Below are 16,117 nucleotides of genomic sequence, written 5' to 3'. Positions count from 1 at the left end.
CACATTAACATCAAAGCAGATTTTTCTGTCTGTAATTGTTCCTCTTGGGCATACCAGTCCTTAAAAGACCCCTTTCCAAAGCACTTCCAAATTCACAGTGCTGTTAAACAGAAGATAAATGGGTCTTCGGCAGAGGATAGAGTTAGACATTTAAGTAGAGCAGTCCCTCTTTTTGTCACTCTACCCACACTGCAGCTTACCAGGGGAACCCAGTTCAGAAATACAAGGGATTTTCTACAGTCACCCACTTAAGTCATATTTTTGCTCAAAGCAAGGATTTTGCATTTAGTCCCTGATCACCCATTGCGGTTGGAATTTTTCATTTTTTTTGTCATGGCCAGCATGAACAAAATGAATACTGCAAGCAAACAGTGCTGTATACATATTTGTGCTTTCATGATTTTACACAATATAAGAACATTTGTGTAATGTTTCTGTCCATTGTGCTTAGATATAGGATTTGAATGCTCCTGCTGCTGTCGCCATATGATACGTGATTAAAGTCTATGAAAGTTCATACTTGAGACTAAAGCTTTATCTTTGTTCTGTGTTTGATTCTGTACCTAAATTGATTTATGATGTTTTTTTTGTTTTTTTTTAGAACAGTCAGCAACATTCATTTCATATTTGGAACTTAACGACCTTAAACCAGTGAACTACAAGGCAAAGGTTGGGTGCTGAATCTGCTAAATTCCTGCTCTTTTTCTCTATTCAGTCGAACTAAATTATCAGCTGCAGCCGTGCTTGTTTTGCGCCTCGGCAGGGTGTTAATCCACTCTGCATCGTTCACTCATCCAACATCACAACCCCTCTATCTCCCTCTCCCCCGCTGGGTTGCCATGGTGATGATATGGGTACTGCTTTTTTCTGGGTTATTCTGTATTTGTTCCCCACTGATCTAATATCTCTCTCTCTCTCTCTCTCTCTCTCTCTCTCTCTCTCTCTCTCTCTCTCTCTCTCTCTCTCTCTCTCTCTCTCTCTCTCTCTCTCTCTCTCTCTCTCTCTCTCTCTCTCTCTCTCTCTCTCTTCTGACCTCCTCCTCTGCAGGCCCTACTTTGAGATGAAGGCGAAGTATTATCTGCAGCTGGAGGTATGTGTCGACTTTTCGCCTCTAATTTACTTCCCTCCCAACCCCGCTGTCACCTCTAAAGGTCATGAGGACGGTGTTCTCTCCTGCCACTGTAAATGTAGTCCTGCTAGACCTTGAACAAAGGTTAAACAGCTTGACCAGAAACTGCTGTGACTTTTTTTCTGTCTGCACATGCTGTAGAGAAATCTGTGCTTCAGGCTGTAATCAGACCCAAGTTGTTTTTCTCCAATTCAAGCACAAATTGCAAGTGTTAGCATTGTTAGGAACAAATAGCACCATGAGCATTCATGTGCTATGCTGTGAGCTGCAAGTGATCTAATTTGCATCAGCTAACAAGTAAAGTCAGCATTGGGAAATTATGTGTGCTTCCAGGACCATTTTAATATTGATCTAAAGGAAGACAGCGGCTGTTTCAATATCAGACTTTCAGTGGGATGGTTTTAAAAACTTTACATAATGTTCCTTTGCAGAGGACAGCAGCTATAGTGAGCTTGGATTGACAGCAATAACAAGGAATTGAAATGGAGGCTGCAAAAATAGAAATGTTTACTGAAACTCCTGCACTATAAATCCACTTCTCTTATTTTGATGTATGTGTGCATTATCTTCCAAACACATACATTTTCCCATAGCAAACAACAAAACTTTTATGTGGTAAAGTGGCATATTGACTATGGGAGCCCTCTTCAGATCTTCTTCATGCCTCTTTTCAGTGCATCATTCAATGGAGAAAAACAGCATGACAGGCAGCACAGTCATACCAAGGATGGTGCTTACTTTTGTTGAGGTTTTAGTTAATATCTGCATTTTCTACAGTGACATATTGATAGATTAAAAAGTTAATACCAGATCATAGATGTGAGTACTGGTGGCTTGTCCATCCTTCACGATAACTCTGGTGTCTCTCACTTGCTGCCCTTTCAGAACCTGAAGAAGAACGTGGATGAGCGCCAGGCCAAGCTGTCTGAAGCCAAAGGCGAATACAAGACGGCCCTCAGGAACTTGGAGATGATCTCCGATGAGATCCATGAGCGACGGCGAAGCTCTGCCATGGGGCCACGGGGACGTGGTGTTGGTGCTGAGGGAGAAAGTGTCTCTGGGGACGACATCTCCAACTTTAAGATGGACTCTGACGGAATATCCAGTGAGTACAGCACGATGGTTGTCTCGCTTCATGTCATCAGTCCAACAAAAATGTCTGCTACATGAACATCATGGTAAATGCTGAAATGAATTCCTCCTCCCTGCATGTCTCAGATAATTCTCCTGAGATAAAAGGCTAATTAGAAAAGGTTAAATCCTCACATCTTCTTGCTCAGCTGTTCACTGCTGCAGTAACAGCTGCTGACCTGGTGTCTTTCTAAATGTCAGGAGGAGCTGTAATGAGGTTTAGTTGCAGTTCTGTTACTATTTAGCCACCTTCCCTATTAAACAGGGACTGTAAAAGAACTTAGAAACTCACACGGTAAAAAAAGATTTTTTAAAAAGGTTATTTTGTGGCTGCACAGTGGCTCTGTGGTTAACACGCCAGAAGATTCCCAGTTTGTGTCCCAGCCTGGAATCGTTCTGCATTGAGTTTACATGTTCTCCCTGTACATGTGTGGGTTTTCTCTGGCCATAAACATGGTGAGGTTAATTGGTGTTTCTAAATTGTCCATAGGTGTGAATGTGAGTGTGTTTGTTTGTCTCTAAGTGTAGCCACTTGATAGACTGGTGACCTGTCCAAGGTGTCCCCTGCCGTTGCCCCAAGTCAGCTGGGATAGACTCTAGCTACCTCACAAATGTGGATTTAGCAGTATATAGATAACGGATGGATGGCTGTTGTTTTGTGGTAATGAGAAAATAACCGTCTGACTCTGGTCAGGCTGCTACTAGCACTTGCAGCGTGTCTGTTAGGGAGCGACGCTTGCATCCGTTTGTCTGCTTGAGAAATCACAGGCAGACGGTGAGCTGTTGTGTGCTTCACGGACTGTGATTCTTGGAAATTCCTTGAAGTCCAGGTTTTAGGGGGACTTAAGAGAAAACAGGAAAGTTGATGACAGACAGACAAAAATTTAATTTGTTTAACCCATTAAAACCTAAGGCACCCTCTAAATGCACACACAGTTTAGATTAGTTTCTAATGGGATAAATGCATACAATTGTGTTTCAGGCAATTTAAGTCTGTTTGATGGGCTTGTACTCACACATACACATTTATTTATAGAGGCTTGAAACCCTCACAGTGAGAGAATCCTGGCCTATAACCCCAAAATTGTCCATCATAACTACTTACCTCAAGCCTTGAGTCAGAATTAGTTCTAAATTAAGTCCTAACCCCTAAAATGCCCTTAAAAGAGAATGGATTAGCGTAGAAAACACAAGGAAGTGAAGAATTACAATGACCATTTTGGCTGCAGAAAGAAACACAAATGCAGAAATCACAAACAATTTGTATCTTTACCTTCATTTGTCCTTTTTATTGTATTATATTATTATTGTAAATCTAGACAAATCTTTAAATTTTTTTGCCTCTGTTAGAAACAATCATTCAATCAATCATTAGTTTTCTTTTCCACATAAAAATGATTCAATGCCATGAGCAAAATAAATTGAAATCCAAATGGGTTGATAATTATTTTTCTATAAGTCTAACCTCAAGTAAGGTTGGCATGACTACATAGGTATCAAGATTATTAAGCAGACATTATTTCTTTATACATTACTTTATGAAGTACTGTCAAACTAATTTCAATTCAGTTTTTTTTTTCCTGAATGTTACAAAACAGAGAAACGTAGGATTCTTAGGATAATATAATGCCCCTATAGGTTGATGATTTGAGCACTTGTTTTAATTACTTTATCTTTTTTCCTTAGCAAGTTTGGATATTTCGATTGCCATAGAACAGTGGTATGAACCAGAGCTGCAATGCGTTCAAAATGCATTGTAAATTCACCCAGAATGTAAAATTTAAAGCAACAAGCTCTCTCCTGCTGTCAGCAGCACGTGTAACAGAATGTTAAGCTTGGAGATGGGATATTTCTTTCAAAAATGCTCCATGGCAGTAGTACCTAGCATCTGTTTTTTGAGGGGTTTTTTTTGTCCACAGTCAAGTCTGGTATTGTATCTGTGACCTTTGAATACGGTCTATTACTGCTGTTAATCTTTTCTTCTGAAGATTGAACCAGGAGGTTACAGCTCATGTTCATCTAGTAAAGCTCAAACTGGGAGACATGTCACTTTTTCTATGGGAAATATAAACAGCACTTTTCCTTCCAAAATCAAGGATGCCTAGATGATATAGGTCTTTCCACTTTACAGAAAAAATAACGGTTTCTGAAGAGTTGCAAAGAACTGAGCTTGATATGTTGTTTATATGTTTCTTAGCCGTTCAGATAAGTGGAAGGTCTGGGCATGCAGAAAAAAGTGTGCGCTATTGGCTTTGCTTATAGAATAACAAGAGTGGCGTTTCCATGGTAACAATAGACACAGTGTAATTACAAGTTAAGAGGGAGGATGCAGCTGAATATAAAAGCAGACACTGACAAAGCTTCCATGTGCTTTTATTGAAATCAGGAAAATAAATTGCTTCCTCTGAATGTGATGTCACAGTTCAGTGTCCTTTTACTTCTGTTTATATATCTGTTTGTTCATGCTCACACTTTTGTCCTCTCTGTATCTTTCCCGAATTCCTTTCTGTTTGTTTATACAGAACACAATGAATAATGACGTTTGAGCCAGAGTCTTTCATTAGGCTTCACTCGGCCTTGAGAGTTTTTGGATTTCATAGTTCACTTTCTCTGTTCTCCATTTCCTCCTCCCTCCTGCAGTGGCTTCAGTGTGTTTCGACGACGAGCCGTGTGGTGGAGGCAGCCTCATGTCTGAAGAAGACTCAGAGACTCGCTCCACCTGCAGCCTGGGTTCGTCTCCCAGCAGTCCCCAGGAGGTCCTCTCACCCTGCCCCTTCGCCAGCTCCTCCTCCTCCTCCTCCTCCTCCTCCTCCTCCACTTCGTCCTGCATGTCCTCCTCTGCTTCTCCGTCTCCCACTCCGTCCTCATCCTCCTCCACGTCCTCCCCGGCTCCTCTGTCCAGGCCCTGCAGTCTAGACCTCCCCAGCACCGTGTCGCTGTCCGACTTTGGCCTCATCTCGCCGGTGCTCGGGCCTCGCAGTGAATGCAGTGGAGCATCGTCACCTGAATGTGACATGGAGAGAGGTAGGTAATGGTTAGAAGAAAGTTATATCAATGTTACGTGTTTAGCGTAAACTCCCAGTTAAAGGTTTGGACACCCCTTCTCATTTAATGTTTTTTCTTTATTTTAATGACTATTTACATTGTAGATTCTCACTGAGGGCATCATAACTATAAATGAACACATATGGAATTATATAGCAAAAAGTGTGAAATCAAACATGTTTTATATTTTAGATTCTTTGCTTTGATTACTTTGTCTCACTAAGACTTCAGCAGGTTTTACAAACTGCAAAACATTCAATGTCCTTTATCCTTGAACACTTATTTCAGATATGGAAAAGCTCACACCCAAAAAAAAAAACTTAGAGCGATAAATGAGTTGATCTGTGTGCAGCACATGCTGTTAGACTGGAGAAAGAAAAAGGAAAATGGAGGTGAGATGTTACTTGAGAATTCTATTCTGGGTAAGATGTACGATCTCCTGCTACCTGCTTGGCTCACACCTGCTCCACCAAAGGAGACTATTAGTCAAAGTGACAGCGAGCCGAGTGCCTTTCCTGCAGAGTAAAAAAACTCATCTGCAAATCTTCCTTGAGAGAGGAAATAGTTTACTACATTCCAGTCAGCTTGAATGAAAACCTCAGAGCTGTGTCACTGTCTGGCTGCTTTTTAATTCTCTTTCTGTTGGCATTGTTGTGTAGTTCCTTGTGTGATTTCACTTTTTTTTTCTTTTTGTGGACTATATATAACTGACCTTTTAAAAAAGTTATTTTTATATCGGCAATGCTGTCTGTTTTATTACACTGTGCAAGATGCATTATTTTCTCCATTAAATATCTATAAATATATAATATGGATAAAATATAGTCTAGAATAATAAAGCGTTAATAAATATGTAGTATTTTTTCAGTTGTTTCCAGTAGCACACAAGTATAATTCATAATATAATTAAATTAATGCAACACAAACCCAAATAAATATCATAAAACCGATCACTTGGCCGTTAAAAGACAATATATTTCAAGGGCTGTAGATAATGTACGTCTTAAATACAAAAATATCAAAATCTCTTTCTCAGTAAATACTATGGTGACATCTCTTTAAAATAACAAATGTAAGACTGCTGTTCCTTTTTTTTCAGCTCTTAACATTTAAAAGATTTTAATGTTTACAACAAAAAACCCTGATTTGTTTCCACATATGAAACAGTTATTTTTGGTTGTATTATTGGCTGTCGTCCAAAATGACAAAAACGTCATAGTTTAGTATGTCGTCCAAAATTTAAAAAGAAAAAACGTCATAGTTTAGTATGTCGTCCAAAATTAAAATAAAAAAAAAACGTCATAGTTTAGTATGTGGTCTAAAATGTGAAAAAAAGTCATAGTTTAGTATGTCGTCCAAAATGTGGAAAAAACATCATAGTTTAGCATGTCGTCCAAAATGTGGAAAAAACATCATAGTTTAGTATGTCGTCCAAAATGTGGAAAAAACATCATAGTTTAGCATGTCGTCCAAAATGTGGAAAAAACATCATAGTTTAGCATGTCGTCCAAAATGTGGAAAAAACATCATAGTTTAGCATGTCGTCCAAAATGTGGAAAAAACATCATAGTTTAGCATGTCGTCCAAAATGTGGAAAAAACATCATAGTTTAGCATGTCGTCCAAAATGTGGAAAAAACATCATAGTTTAGTATGTCGTCCAAAATGTGGAAAAAACATCATAGTTTAGCATGTCGTCCAAAATGTGGAAAAAACATCATAGTTTAGCATGTCGTCCAAAATGTGGAAAAAACATCATAGTTTAGCATGTCGTCCAAAATGTGGAAAAAACATCATAGTTTAGCATGTCGTCCAAAATGTGGAAAAAACATCATAGTTTAGCATGTCGTCCAAAATGTGGAAAAAACATCATAGTTTAGCATGTCGTCCAAAATGTGGAAAAAACATCATAGTTTAGCATGTCGTCCAAAATGTGGAAAAAACATCATAGTTTAGCATGTCGTCCAAAATGTGGAAAAAACATCATAGTTTAGCATGTCGTCCAAAATGTGGAAAAAACATCATAGTTTAGCATGTCGTCCAAAATGTGGAAAAAACATCATAGTTTAGCATGTCGTCCAAAATGTGGAAAAAACATCATAGTTTAGCATGTCGTCCAAAATGTGGAAAAAACGTCATAGTTTAGCATGTCGTCCAAAATGTGGAAAAAACATCATAGTTTAGCATGTCGTCCAAAATGTGGAAAAAACGTCATAGTTTAGCATGTCGTCCAAAATGTGGAAAAAACGTCATAGTTTAGCATGTCGTCCAAAATGTGGAAAAAACGTCATAGTTTAGCATGTCGTCCAAAATGTGGAAAAAACGTCATAGTTTAGCATGTCGTCCAAAATGTGGAAAAAACGTCATAGTTTAGTATGTCGTCCAAAATGTGGAAAAAACATCATAGTTTAGTATGTCGTCCAAAATGTGGAAAAAACGTCATAGTTTAGCATGTCGTCCATTATGTGGAAAAAACGTCATAGTTTAGTATGTCGTCCAATATGTGGAAAAAACATCATAGTTTAGCATGTCGTCCAATATGTGGAAAAAACGTCATAGTTTAGTATGTCGTCCATTATGTGGAAAAAACATCATAGTTTAGCATGTCGTCCATTATGTGGAAAAAACGTCATGGTTTAGTATGTCGTCCAAAATGTGGAAAAAACATCATAGTTTAGCATGTCGTCCAATATGTGGAAAAAACGTCATAGTTTAGCATGTCGTCCAAAATGTGGAAAAAACATCATAGTTTAGTATGTCGTCCAAAATGTGGAAAAAACGTCATAGTTTAGCATGTCGTCCATTATGTGGAAAAAACGTCATAGTTTAGCATGTCGTCCAAAATGTGGAAAAAACATCATAGTTTAGCATGTCGTCCAAAATGTGGAAAAAACGTCATAGTTTAGCATGTCGTCCAAAATGTGGAAAAAACGTCATAGTTTAGCATGTCGTCCAAAATGTGGAAAAAACGTCATAGTTTAGCATGTCGTCCAAAATGTGGAAAAAACGTCATAGTTTAGTATGTCGTCCAAAATGTGGAAAAAACATCATAGTTTAGTATGTCGTCCAAAATGTGGAAAAAACGTCATAGTTTAGCATGTCGTCCATTATGTGGAAAAAACGTCATAGTTTAGCATGTCGTCCAATATGTGGAAAAAACGTCATAGTTTAGTATGTCGTCCATTATGTGGAAAAAACATCATAGTTTAGCATGTCGTCCATTATGTGGAAAAAACGTCATGGTTTAGTATGTCGTCCAAAATGTGGAAAAAACATCATAGTTTAGCATGTCGTCCAATATGTGGAAAAAACGTCATAGTTTAGCATGTCGTCCAAAATGTGGAAAAAACATCATAGTTTAGTATGTCGTCCAAAATGTGGAAAAAACGTCATAGTTTAGCATGTCGTCCATTATGTGGAAAAAACGTCATAGTTTAGCATGTCGTCCAAAATGTGGAAAAAACATCATAGTTTAGTATGTCGTCCAATATGTGGAAAAAACGTCATAGTTTAGCATGTCGTCCAATATGTGGAAAAAACGTCATAGTTTAGTATGTCGTCCATTATGTGGAAAAAACATCATAGTTTAGCATGTCGTCCATTATGTGGAAAAAACATCATAGTTTAGCATGTCGTCCAAAATGTGGAAAAAACATCATAGTTTAGCATGTCGTCCATTATGTGGAAAAAACATCATAGTTTAGCATGTCGTCCAAAATGTGGAAAAAACATCATAGTTTAGCATGTCGTCCAATATGTGGAAAAAACATCATAGTTTAGCATGTCGTCCATTATGTGGAAAAAACATCATAGTTTAGCATGTCGTCCATTATGTGGAAAAAACATCATAGTTTAGCATGTCGTCCAAAATGTGGAAAAAACTTCATAGTTTAGCATGTCGTCCAAAATGTGGAAAAAACATCATAGTTTAGCATGTCGTCCAAAATGTGGAAAAAACTTCATAGTTTTTTAAGACAGAGTTATTCGAAATATTTCTCAGCCTTAAAGAGATTATAGCCTGTCTGTTATGTAACATATTAGTCAGAATCTGCAGTATTTTGTATAGATTTATTTATATTTTTTTCATTCGCCCAGTTGCCTTTGATGTATCATTTCTAGAAATCCTGGGTGACTGAGACTTGTTTTCTTTATATTATCAATGCCATCATGCTCATCACATATTTACTGACCTCCTCTTGTGCTGCAGGTGACCGGGCTGAAGGAGCAGAGGGGGATCTGGACAACGCTCCAGTGAGCAACAACAACAGCTCAACTACCAGCACCAAGAAAAGCTTCAGCCTGGAAGCACGCTTCAGCTTTCTGAACCTGCGACGCCCGCGAGCCGCCAACACGAAAAACACAGACAACTGTTCCCAGAAGACCGAGTCTGGGCAAACCGTGGTCCTGGTCAAAGGCGTCTAAGGACCAAAAATAGGATTTGTTTAAGTCTGACTCTGCCTTGACTCACTCTGAACTAAACTCTGATGAACTGTTAGGAGCTGTTTATAAGCTAGCTGCCACTACTGCACTTCATTTCCAAACTCCATGCTCAAAGAGAGACTTTGAATGTCATTGCTGGTGTGTATAAAGTTTCCTGTACATCTTGGCGGCGATGTGAACCTTTACTCGAGACACTGCACCTTTTGGACTCTGATGCCAGAGAAATAAAGAGCACTCTTACTTTGAAAATGTATTCAAGGTAATTAAAGTTTAAAAACAAAAAAAGATAAAAAGGTAATAAATTATTGTTTATGTTTTTTTCCACAAAAAGCTTTTGTCACAAAAGTAAACGTACACATAGCAACTCGGGAACCATCTGAAACCTGCTCAGTTACATAACTGGTAGAACTGATGATCAAATCTAAGAAGTTCTTCCTGTTAAATGGCATGTAGCATGCTGTAAACCATGCAGAGGTGTTGTTCTGCTTAGTTCAACAGTTAACGGAAGTACAGTCACTTGTAGAGATGTTTAATAATTAACTAATCTCGACACTTCTGCTATATGCTCCTGTATTTGATATATGACGTTGTGTTTTCTGATGTTGTGTAAAGTGTTTGGGTTTCAGCCTTAAATGTTAAAGGGGGAAAAAAAGATTTTCCAAAGAAACTACAATATAGTATAATCTAAACTGGTGATGTTTTAAATTAAAATGTTTGGATTACACACCATAGGACAAAGCTAGAATCTGTCCTTTCATTACAACAAGAGACATTGCAGATCAGTATAAATACTTATAGAAAGTGACTGAACTTTTGAAAGAAGACATTTTTTTCCTGCACATGAAAAGTAAAATTGATCAGTTTCAACACACACTTGCTAAATTTAATGTACCCAGGTATTTTCCTACATCCGCCGTATTTGGTATGACACGACAGATAAATTATGGTGGCTAATATTAGCAAAGTATTATCGTGCAATTGTCATTACTGAGCCACTTCATTACTTCAGTCTCCATTTGTCCCTGTTTAAGCAGAACTGAACGGTTTTAGAATAAAAATAAACAAGTGAACAACAGGTACTACAATGTGCCATTACTGTTGGAGAGACAAAAATTACCTTCTTTAATTCATGAAAATTTGAAATAATTTACATTATTTACTGAAAATGTTATTGATGGAACAAAAAATTATTACCGTAGTTGCAGCCCAACACCCAACAAGTGTACACCGGACCACCACTAGATTTCAGCTATTAAGTTGCTTTTTTTAGGTTGAAGTGATGTGTATATATATTTTTGTTTAGTTTAAACAGACTGACCTTGGCTTTTTTTAAAATGTTCAAACACACAGTTTTAATTGTATTATTGTTAAAATAAAAGTTCAGTATCTTGCTTTTCCTAAATACATAATGGCAGACCACAGATTAATATTAGTATTACATGGCAGTCGACAGTTTCTCACAATTTATTGACAGGAAATCTGTCCTGACATTCAAATAAGTTTGCTAACTAATGTTGTATAACTAGACATCCATCTTGTTGATGGTTATTTTGGGTAATTTAAGCAAAACTGGATTTGGTTCAAAAAAGGCAGACACAATGTTCTACTCTCTCCTAAGCAGTATAAAATTAAGATGATAAACCCATGCAATGTCAAAAGTGTTTTCATCTACTGTTAACTCTGTGTTTAGGACTGCAGTTTAAAAAAATATATATTATTATTCTTAGTACGGTATAAAGCACCTCAGAAATTGAGTTATCACTATCAAACCAAGACTAATTCTGACAGAGAATTTCATTTTTTGTCTGCATTCATATTAATCGGTACTCCTTGGGCTTGACTTTATAAATCTGAGCTTTTTAGAATGTTAGACAGTACGATCAGCCTAATATCACAGGGCTCCATACTGGAGTCTCCACATTTTCCTACAAACTCCTAAAAGCTAGCAGACATATTGAAGGACGAAACAATACGAGAACAAAACCCTGGAACTTTACGCTACATCTTACACTTATTGCAAAGCCTTTGGACACAAATAGAAAATGAAGTAATTTTCCTGACTGTGAACAGAAAAAGATTTTCTAAAATCAATGTTGGATTGTGTTATTGAAGATCTTTACAGGTTGACAACTATTTACAACAGCAGGCTTGAGGTTTTAGGCCTTGCTAAAGAATTACTTATTAAACATTTTTGATTTTTTATTTACCCGTCTGAGTGCCATATAATGAGAGAAGTAGCTGGAGGCTTCACCCTGTTTAGTGTTAACTAAAGACATTTTATTGTATTTAAGTCAACATCTTTCTTTAAGGAGCAACTGGAACAAAAAGTTTAAGCACAAAATGGGAAAAGTTTAGTTTCTCTAAATCGTTCCTCAAAGTTATATTTTTTGTCCTTGACATATTTATTTGACATATTCTTAAAATGTGTTCAGCCATTAGACATTGAAGTTTTTATTTTTATTTTTTTAATCGTGTTTTTTTAATTAAACTTCTCCCACACAAGTGGAAATAGTTTTTCCTGGTGACAGATTAAAGGATGTTTGGCTTTCTACTTATTTTCTATGACAGTAGGACAATGTGTGTCTCCATGACAACAAAGAAAGTGTCACCCAGGGCAACAGTGTGGCTCACTGATGTGCTCTTAACTGTTATGAATCCTGTGGCACAGAGCGATACAGGACATAAGGCTTTGTATGCACACGTAATGCTTATTAGGATTTTTTTTAAATGTGATTTTTGACAATTAGAAAAAAATTAACGATCACCAGACTTACCTTTTAATTATGTTCAGTTATCCTTTTTATTTCCTTTTGTCCGTCACATGACTACTGCCTTGAACCAAAGGGTTTTAATGTTGTTGGATTCTGATCTTGGTCTGAGACCCACTGTCTGACTGTGACTATAAACACAACAATGTGTCAAAAACAAACAGTCTTTTGTCAGTTTTTAAGTACCAGAGAGCATGATTTCATAATTTGCAGACATGTATTATTATTTTTTGTTTAAGAGGGTAAACCTTTCCAAACTGTAGAACTGCTGATTTTAAATTCTCCCGGTGCCTATAAAACTATGCAGAGCAGAACTTAGTGATCGGAAAAAATATAAGATCATACAAATATTAAACTCTTGCCTTGTCAGCAAAAGATGTTAGTGAAGGAAGGTAGTAAAAAATACAACACCTGTCCTCTTATCATTCTCCAGTCTGAATATTATGTGTGAAAAAAGTGTGACATTATGTGTATATTTCTGTATCTCTGTGTCACTTTTTGACGTTCAATTACCGAGCAGCCTCCCCTCTCATAGCTGTTTTGTGCAGCGGCTGTTTCGTCCTCAGCATCGTCTCTCAGCAACCTACAAGCTTGTGCCTGTTTTTCAGAGTAAAATAAACCGACGATTCACTTCACTGCTGTCCTGGGTCATTTGCACATGCTGTTAAATCAGCTTTATCTTCAGAGACTGCAGCTGTGATTTTGAAGCCGAGCTGTTTAGAGAACTTCAGCATCACTGTTTCTTCTGATTAAAAGAAGGATGTGTTCCTCAGTGTTTTACATAATTAATGACGGGTGTTTAGCAATCTGATCTGAAATATATTCAAATCAAACAGCATTTGGCACATCTTAAGATAGCCTGCAACTGATCTAAACGTAATTGCATTTACATGCTGTATATCTATTAAAACTGCGTTGTATATAGTTTAGTATGTCATCCAAAATGTGGAAAAAAAATGTCATAGTTTAGTATGTCGTCCAAGATGTGTAAAAAACACATCATAGTTTAGTATGTCATCCAAAATGTGGAAAAAAAATGTCATAGTTTAGTATGTCGTCCAAGATGTGTAAAAAAACATCATAGTTTAGTATGTCATCCAAAATGTGGATAAAAAAACATCATAGTTTAGTATGTCATCCAAAATGTGGAAAAAAAACATCATAGTTTAGTATGTCGTCCAAGATGTGTAAAAAAACATCATAGTTTAGTATGTCCTCAAAAATATGACAAAAACGTCATAGTTTAGCATGTCGTCCAAAATGTGGGAAAAAACATCATAGTTTAGCATGTCGTCCAAAATATGACAAAAGCGTCATAGTTTAGTATGTCGTCCAAAATGTGGGAAAAAACATAGTTTAGTATGTCGTCCAAAATGTGGGAAAAAACATAGTTTAGTATGTCGTCCAAAATATGGGAAAAAACATCATAGTTTAGTATGTCGTCCAAAATATGGGAAAAAACATCATAGTTTAGTATGACGTGCAAAATATGGGAAAAACGTCATAGTTTAGTATGACGTCCAAAATATGGGAAAAAACATCATAGTTTAGTATGTCGTCCAAAATATGGATAAAAAACATCATAGTTTAGTATGTCATCCAAGATGTGTAAAAAAAACATCATAGTTTAGTATGTCGTCCAAGATGTGTAAAAAAACATCATAGTTTAGGATGTCGTCCAAAATATGGGAAAAAACATCATAGTTTAGTATGTCGTCCAAAATATGGGAAAAAACATCATAGTTTAGTATGTCGTCCAAAATATGGGAAAAAACATCATAGTTTAGTATGTCGTGCAAAATATGGGAAAAAACATCATAGTTTAGTATGACGTGCAAAATATGGGAAAAACGTCATAGTTTAGTATGACGTCCAAAATATGGGAAAAACATCATAGTTTAGTATGTCGTCCAAAATATGGGAAAAAACATCATAGTTTAGTATGACGTGCAAAATATGGGAAAAAACATCATAGTTTAGTATGACGTGCAAAATATGGGAAAAACGTCATAGTTTAGTATGACGTCCAAAATATGGGAAAAAACATCATAGTTTAGTATGTCGTCCAAAATATGGATAAAAAAACATCATAGTTTAGTATGTCATCCAAGATGTGTAAAAAAACATCATAGTTTAGTATGTCGTCCAAGATGTGTAAAAAAACATCATAGTTTAGGATGTCGTCCAAAATATGGGAAAAAACATCATAGTTAGTATGTCGTCCAAAATATGGGAAAAAACATCATAGTTTAGTATGTCGTCCAAAATATGGGAAAAAACATCATAGTTTAGTATGTCGTGCAAAATATGGGAAAAACGTCATAGTTTAGTATGACGTCCAAAATATGGGAAAAAACATCATAGTTTAGTATGTCGTGCAAAATATGGGAAAAACGTTATAGTTTAGTATGACGTCCAAAATGTGGGAAAAAACATCATAGTTTAGTATGTCGTCCAAAATATGGGAAAAAACATCATAGTTTAGTATGTCGTGCAAAATATGGGAAAAAACATCATAGTTTAATATGTCGTCCAACAAATTGGAGCAAGGTGTCCAGATAGCTCAACTGGTTAAGAAGGTGATATGTTAACAGAACTGTGTCTGAAACGTGGGATCGATTCCAGTTCATGGTCCTTTACTGCATGGGTTTCCTGTTTTCCTCTCCATCCTTGGCAGAGGTCTGCACTCTCTGATTTAGTATGTCGTCCAAAATATGGGAAAAAAGTCGTAGTTTCGTATGTCGTCCAAAATATGACAAAAATGTCATAGTTTAGCATGTCATCTAAAATATGAAAAAAATCAGAGTTTATATGTCGTCCAAAATATGGGGAAAAAGTCATAGTTTAGTATGTCGTCCAAAATATGACAAAAACATCATAGTTTAGTATGTGGTCCAACAAACTGGAGCAAGGTGTCCAGATAGCTCAACTGGTTAAGAATGTGATTTGTTAACAGAACTGTGTCAGAGATGTGGGATCGATTCCGGTTCATGGTCCTTTACTGCATGGGTTTCCTGTTTTCCACTCCATCCTTGGCAGAGGTCTGCACTCTCTGATTTAGTATGTCGTCCAAAATGTGGAAAAAACGTCATAGTTTAGTATGTGGTCCAAAATGTGGAAAAAACATCATAGTTCAGTGTGTGGTCCAAGATATGTAAAAAAAAGTTATAGTTTAGCATGTCCAAAAAATCACAAAAACATCATAATTTCATATGTTGGCCAAAATGTGAAAAAAAAACCTCATTGTTTAGTATGTCGTCCAAAATGTGGAAAAAAAAACGTTATAGTTTCATATGTCGTCCAAAATGTGTAAAAAATAAATCATAGTTTATTATGTCGTCTAAAATATGACAAAAACGTCATAGTTGTCCTCCAAAATATCACTAAAATGTCATAGTTTCATATGTTGGCCAAAATGTGGAAAAAACCTCATCGCTTAGTATGTCGTCCTCTTCTTCTTTTCCTTTCGGCTTTTCCCTTCACGGGTCACCACAGCGAATCAATTGCCTCAATTTAACCCTGTCTGCTGCATCCTCTTCTCTCACACCAACTACCTTTATGTCCTCTTTAACCACATCCATAAACCTCCTCTTTGGTTTTCCTCT

The 16,117-nt window shown here is 36.7% G+C and overlaps 1 protein-coding gene across 1 annotated transcript in view; it reads left to right on the top strand.

Moving 5' to 3' along the window:
* sh3bp5b (SH3-domain binding protein 5b (BTK-associated)) overlaps positions 1 to 13,147 on the top strand; it is a 52,103-nt gene extending 38,956 nt beyond the window's left edge. Inside the window, exons 6-9 of the mRNA XM_022213882.2 lie at positions 1,048 to 1,090; positions 2,015 to 2,234; positions 4,901 to 5,284; positions 9,512 to 13,147. Of these exons, the coding sequence (XP_022069574.2) occupies positions 1,048 to 1,090; positions 2,015 to 2,234; positions 4,901 to 5,284; positions 9,512 to 9,726 (862 nt within the window). The 3' untranslated portion in view covers positions 9,727 to 13,147. The remainder of the gene's footprint in view (positions 1 to 1,047; positions 1,091 to 2,014; positions 2,235 to 4,900; positions 5,285 to 9,511) is intronic.
* The last annotated feature ends 2,970 nt before the right edge of the window (positions 13,148 to 16,117 follow it).

The sequence above is a fragment of the Acanthochromis polyacanthus genome, chromosome 12 (assembly GCF_021347895.1).
Source record: "Acanthochromis polyacanthus isolate Apoly-LR-REF ecotype Palm Island chromosome 12, KAUST_Apoly_ChrSc, whole genome shotgun sequence".
Classification (NCBI taxonomy): Eukaryota; Metazoa; Chordata; class Actinopteri; family Pomacentridae; genus Acanthochromis; species Acanthochromis polyacanthus.
The sequence above is the reverse complement of the archived record's forward strand: the minus strand, read 5'-3'. Positions and strand labels throughout refer to the sequence as shown.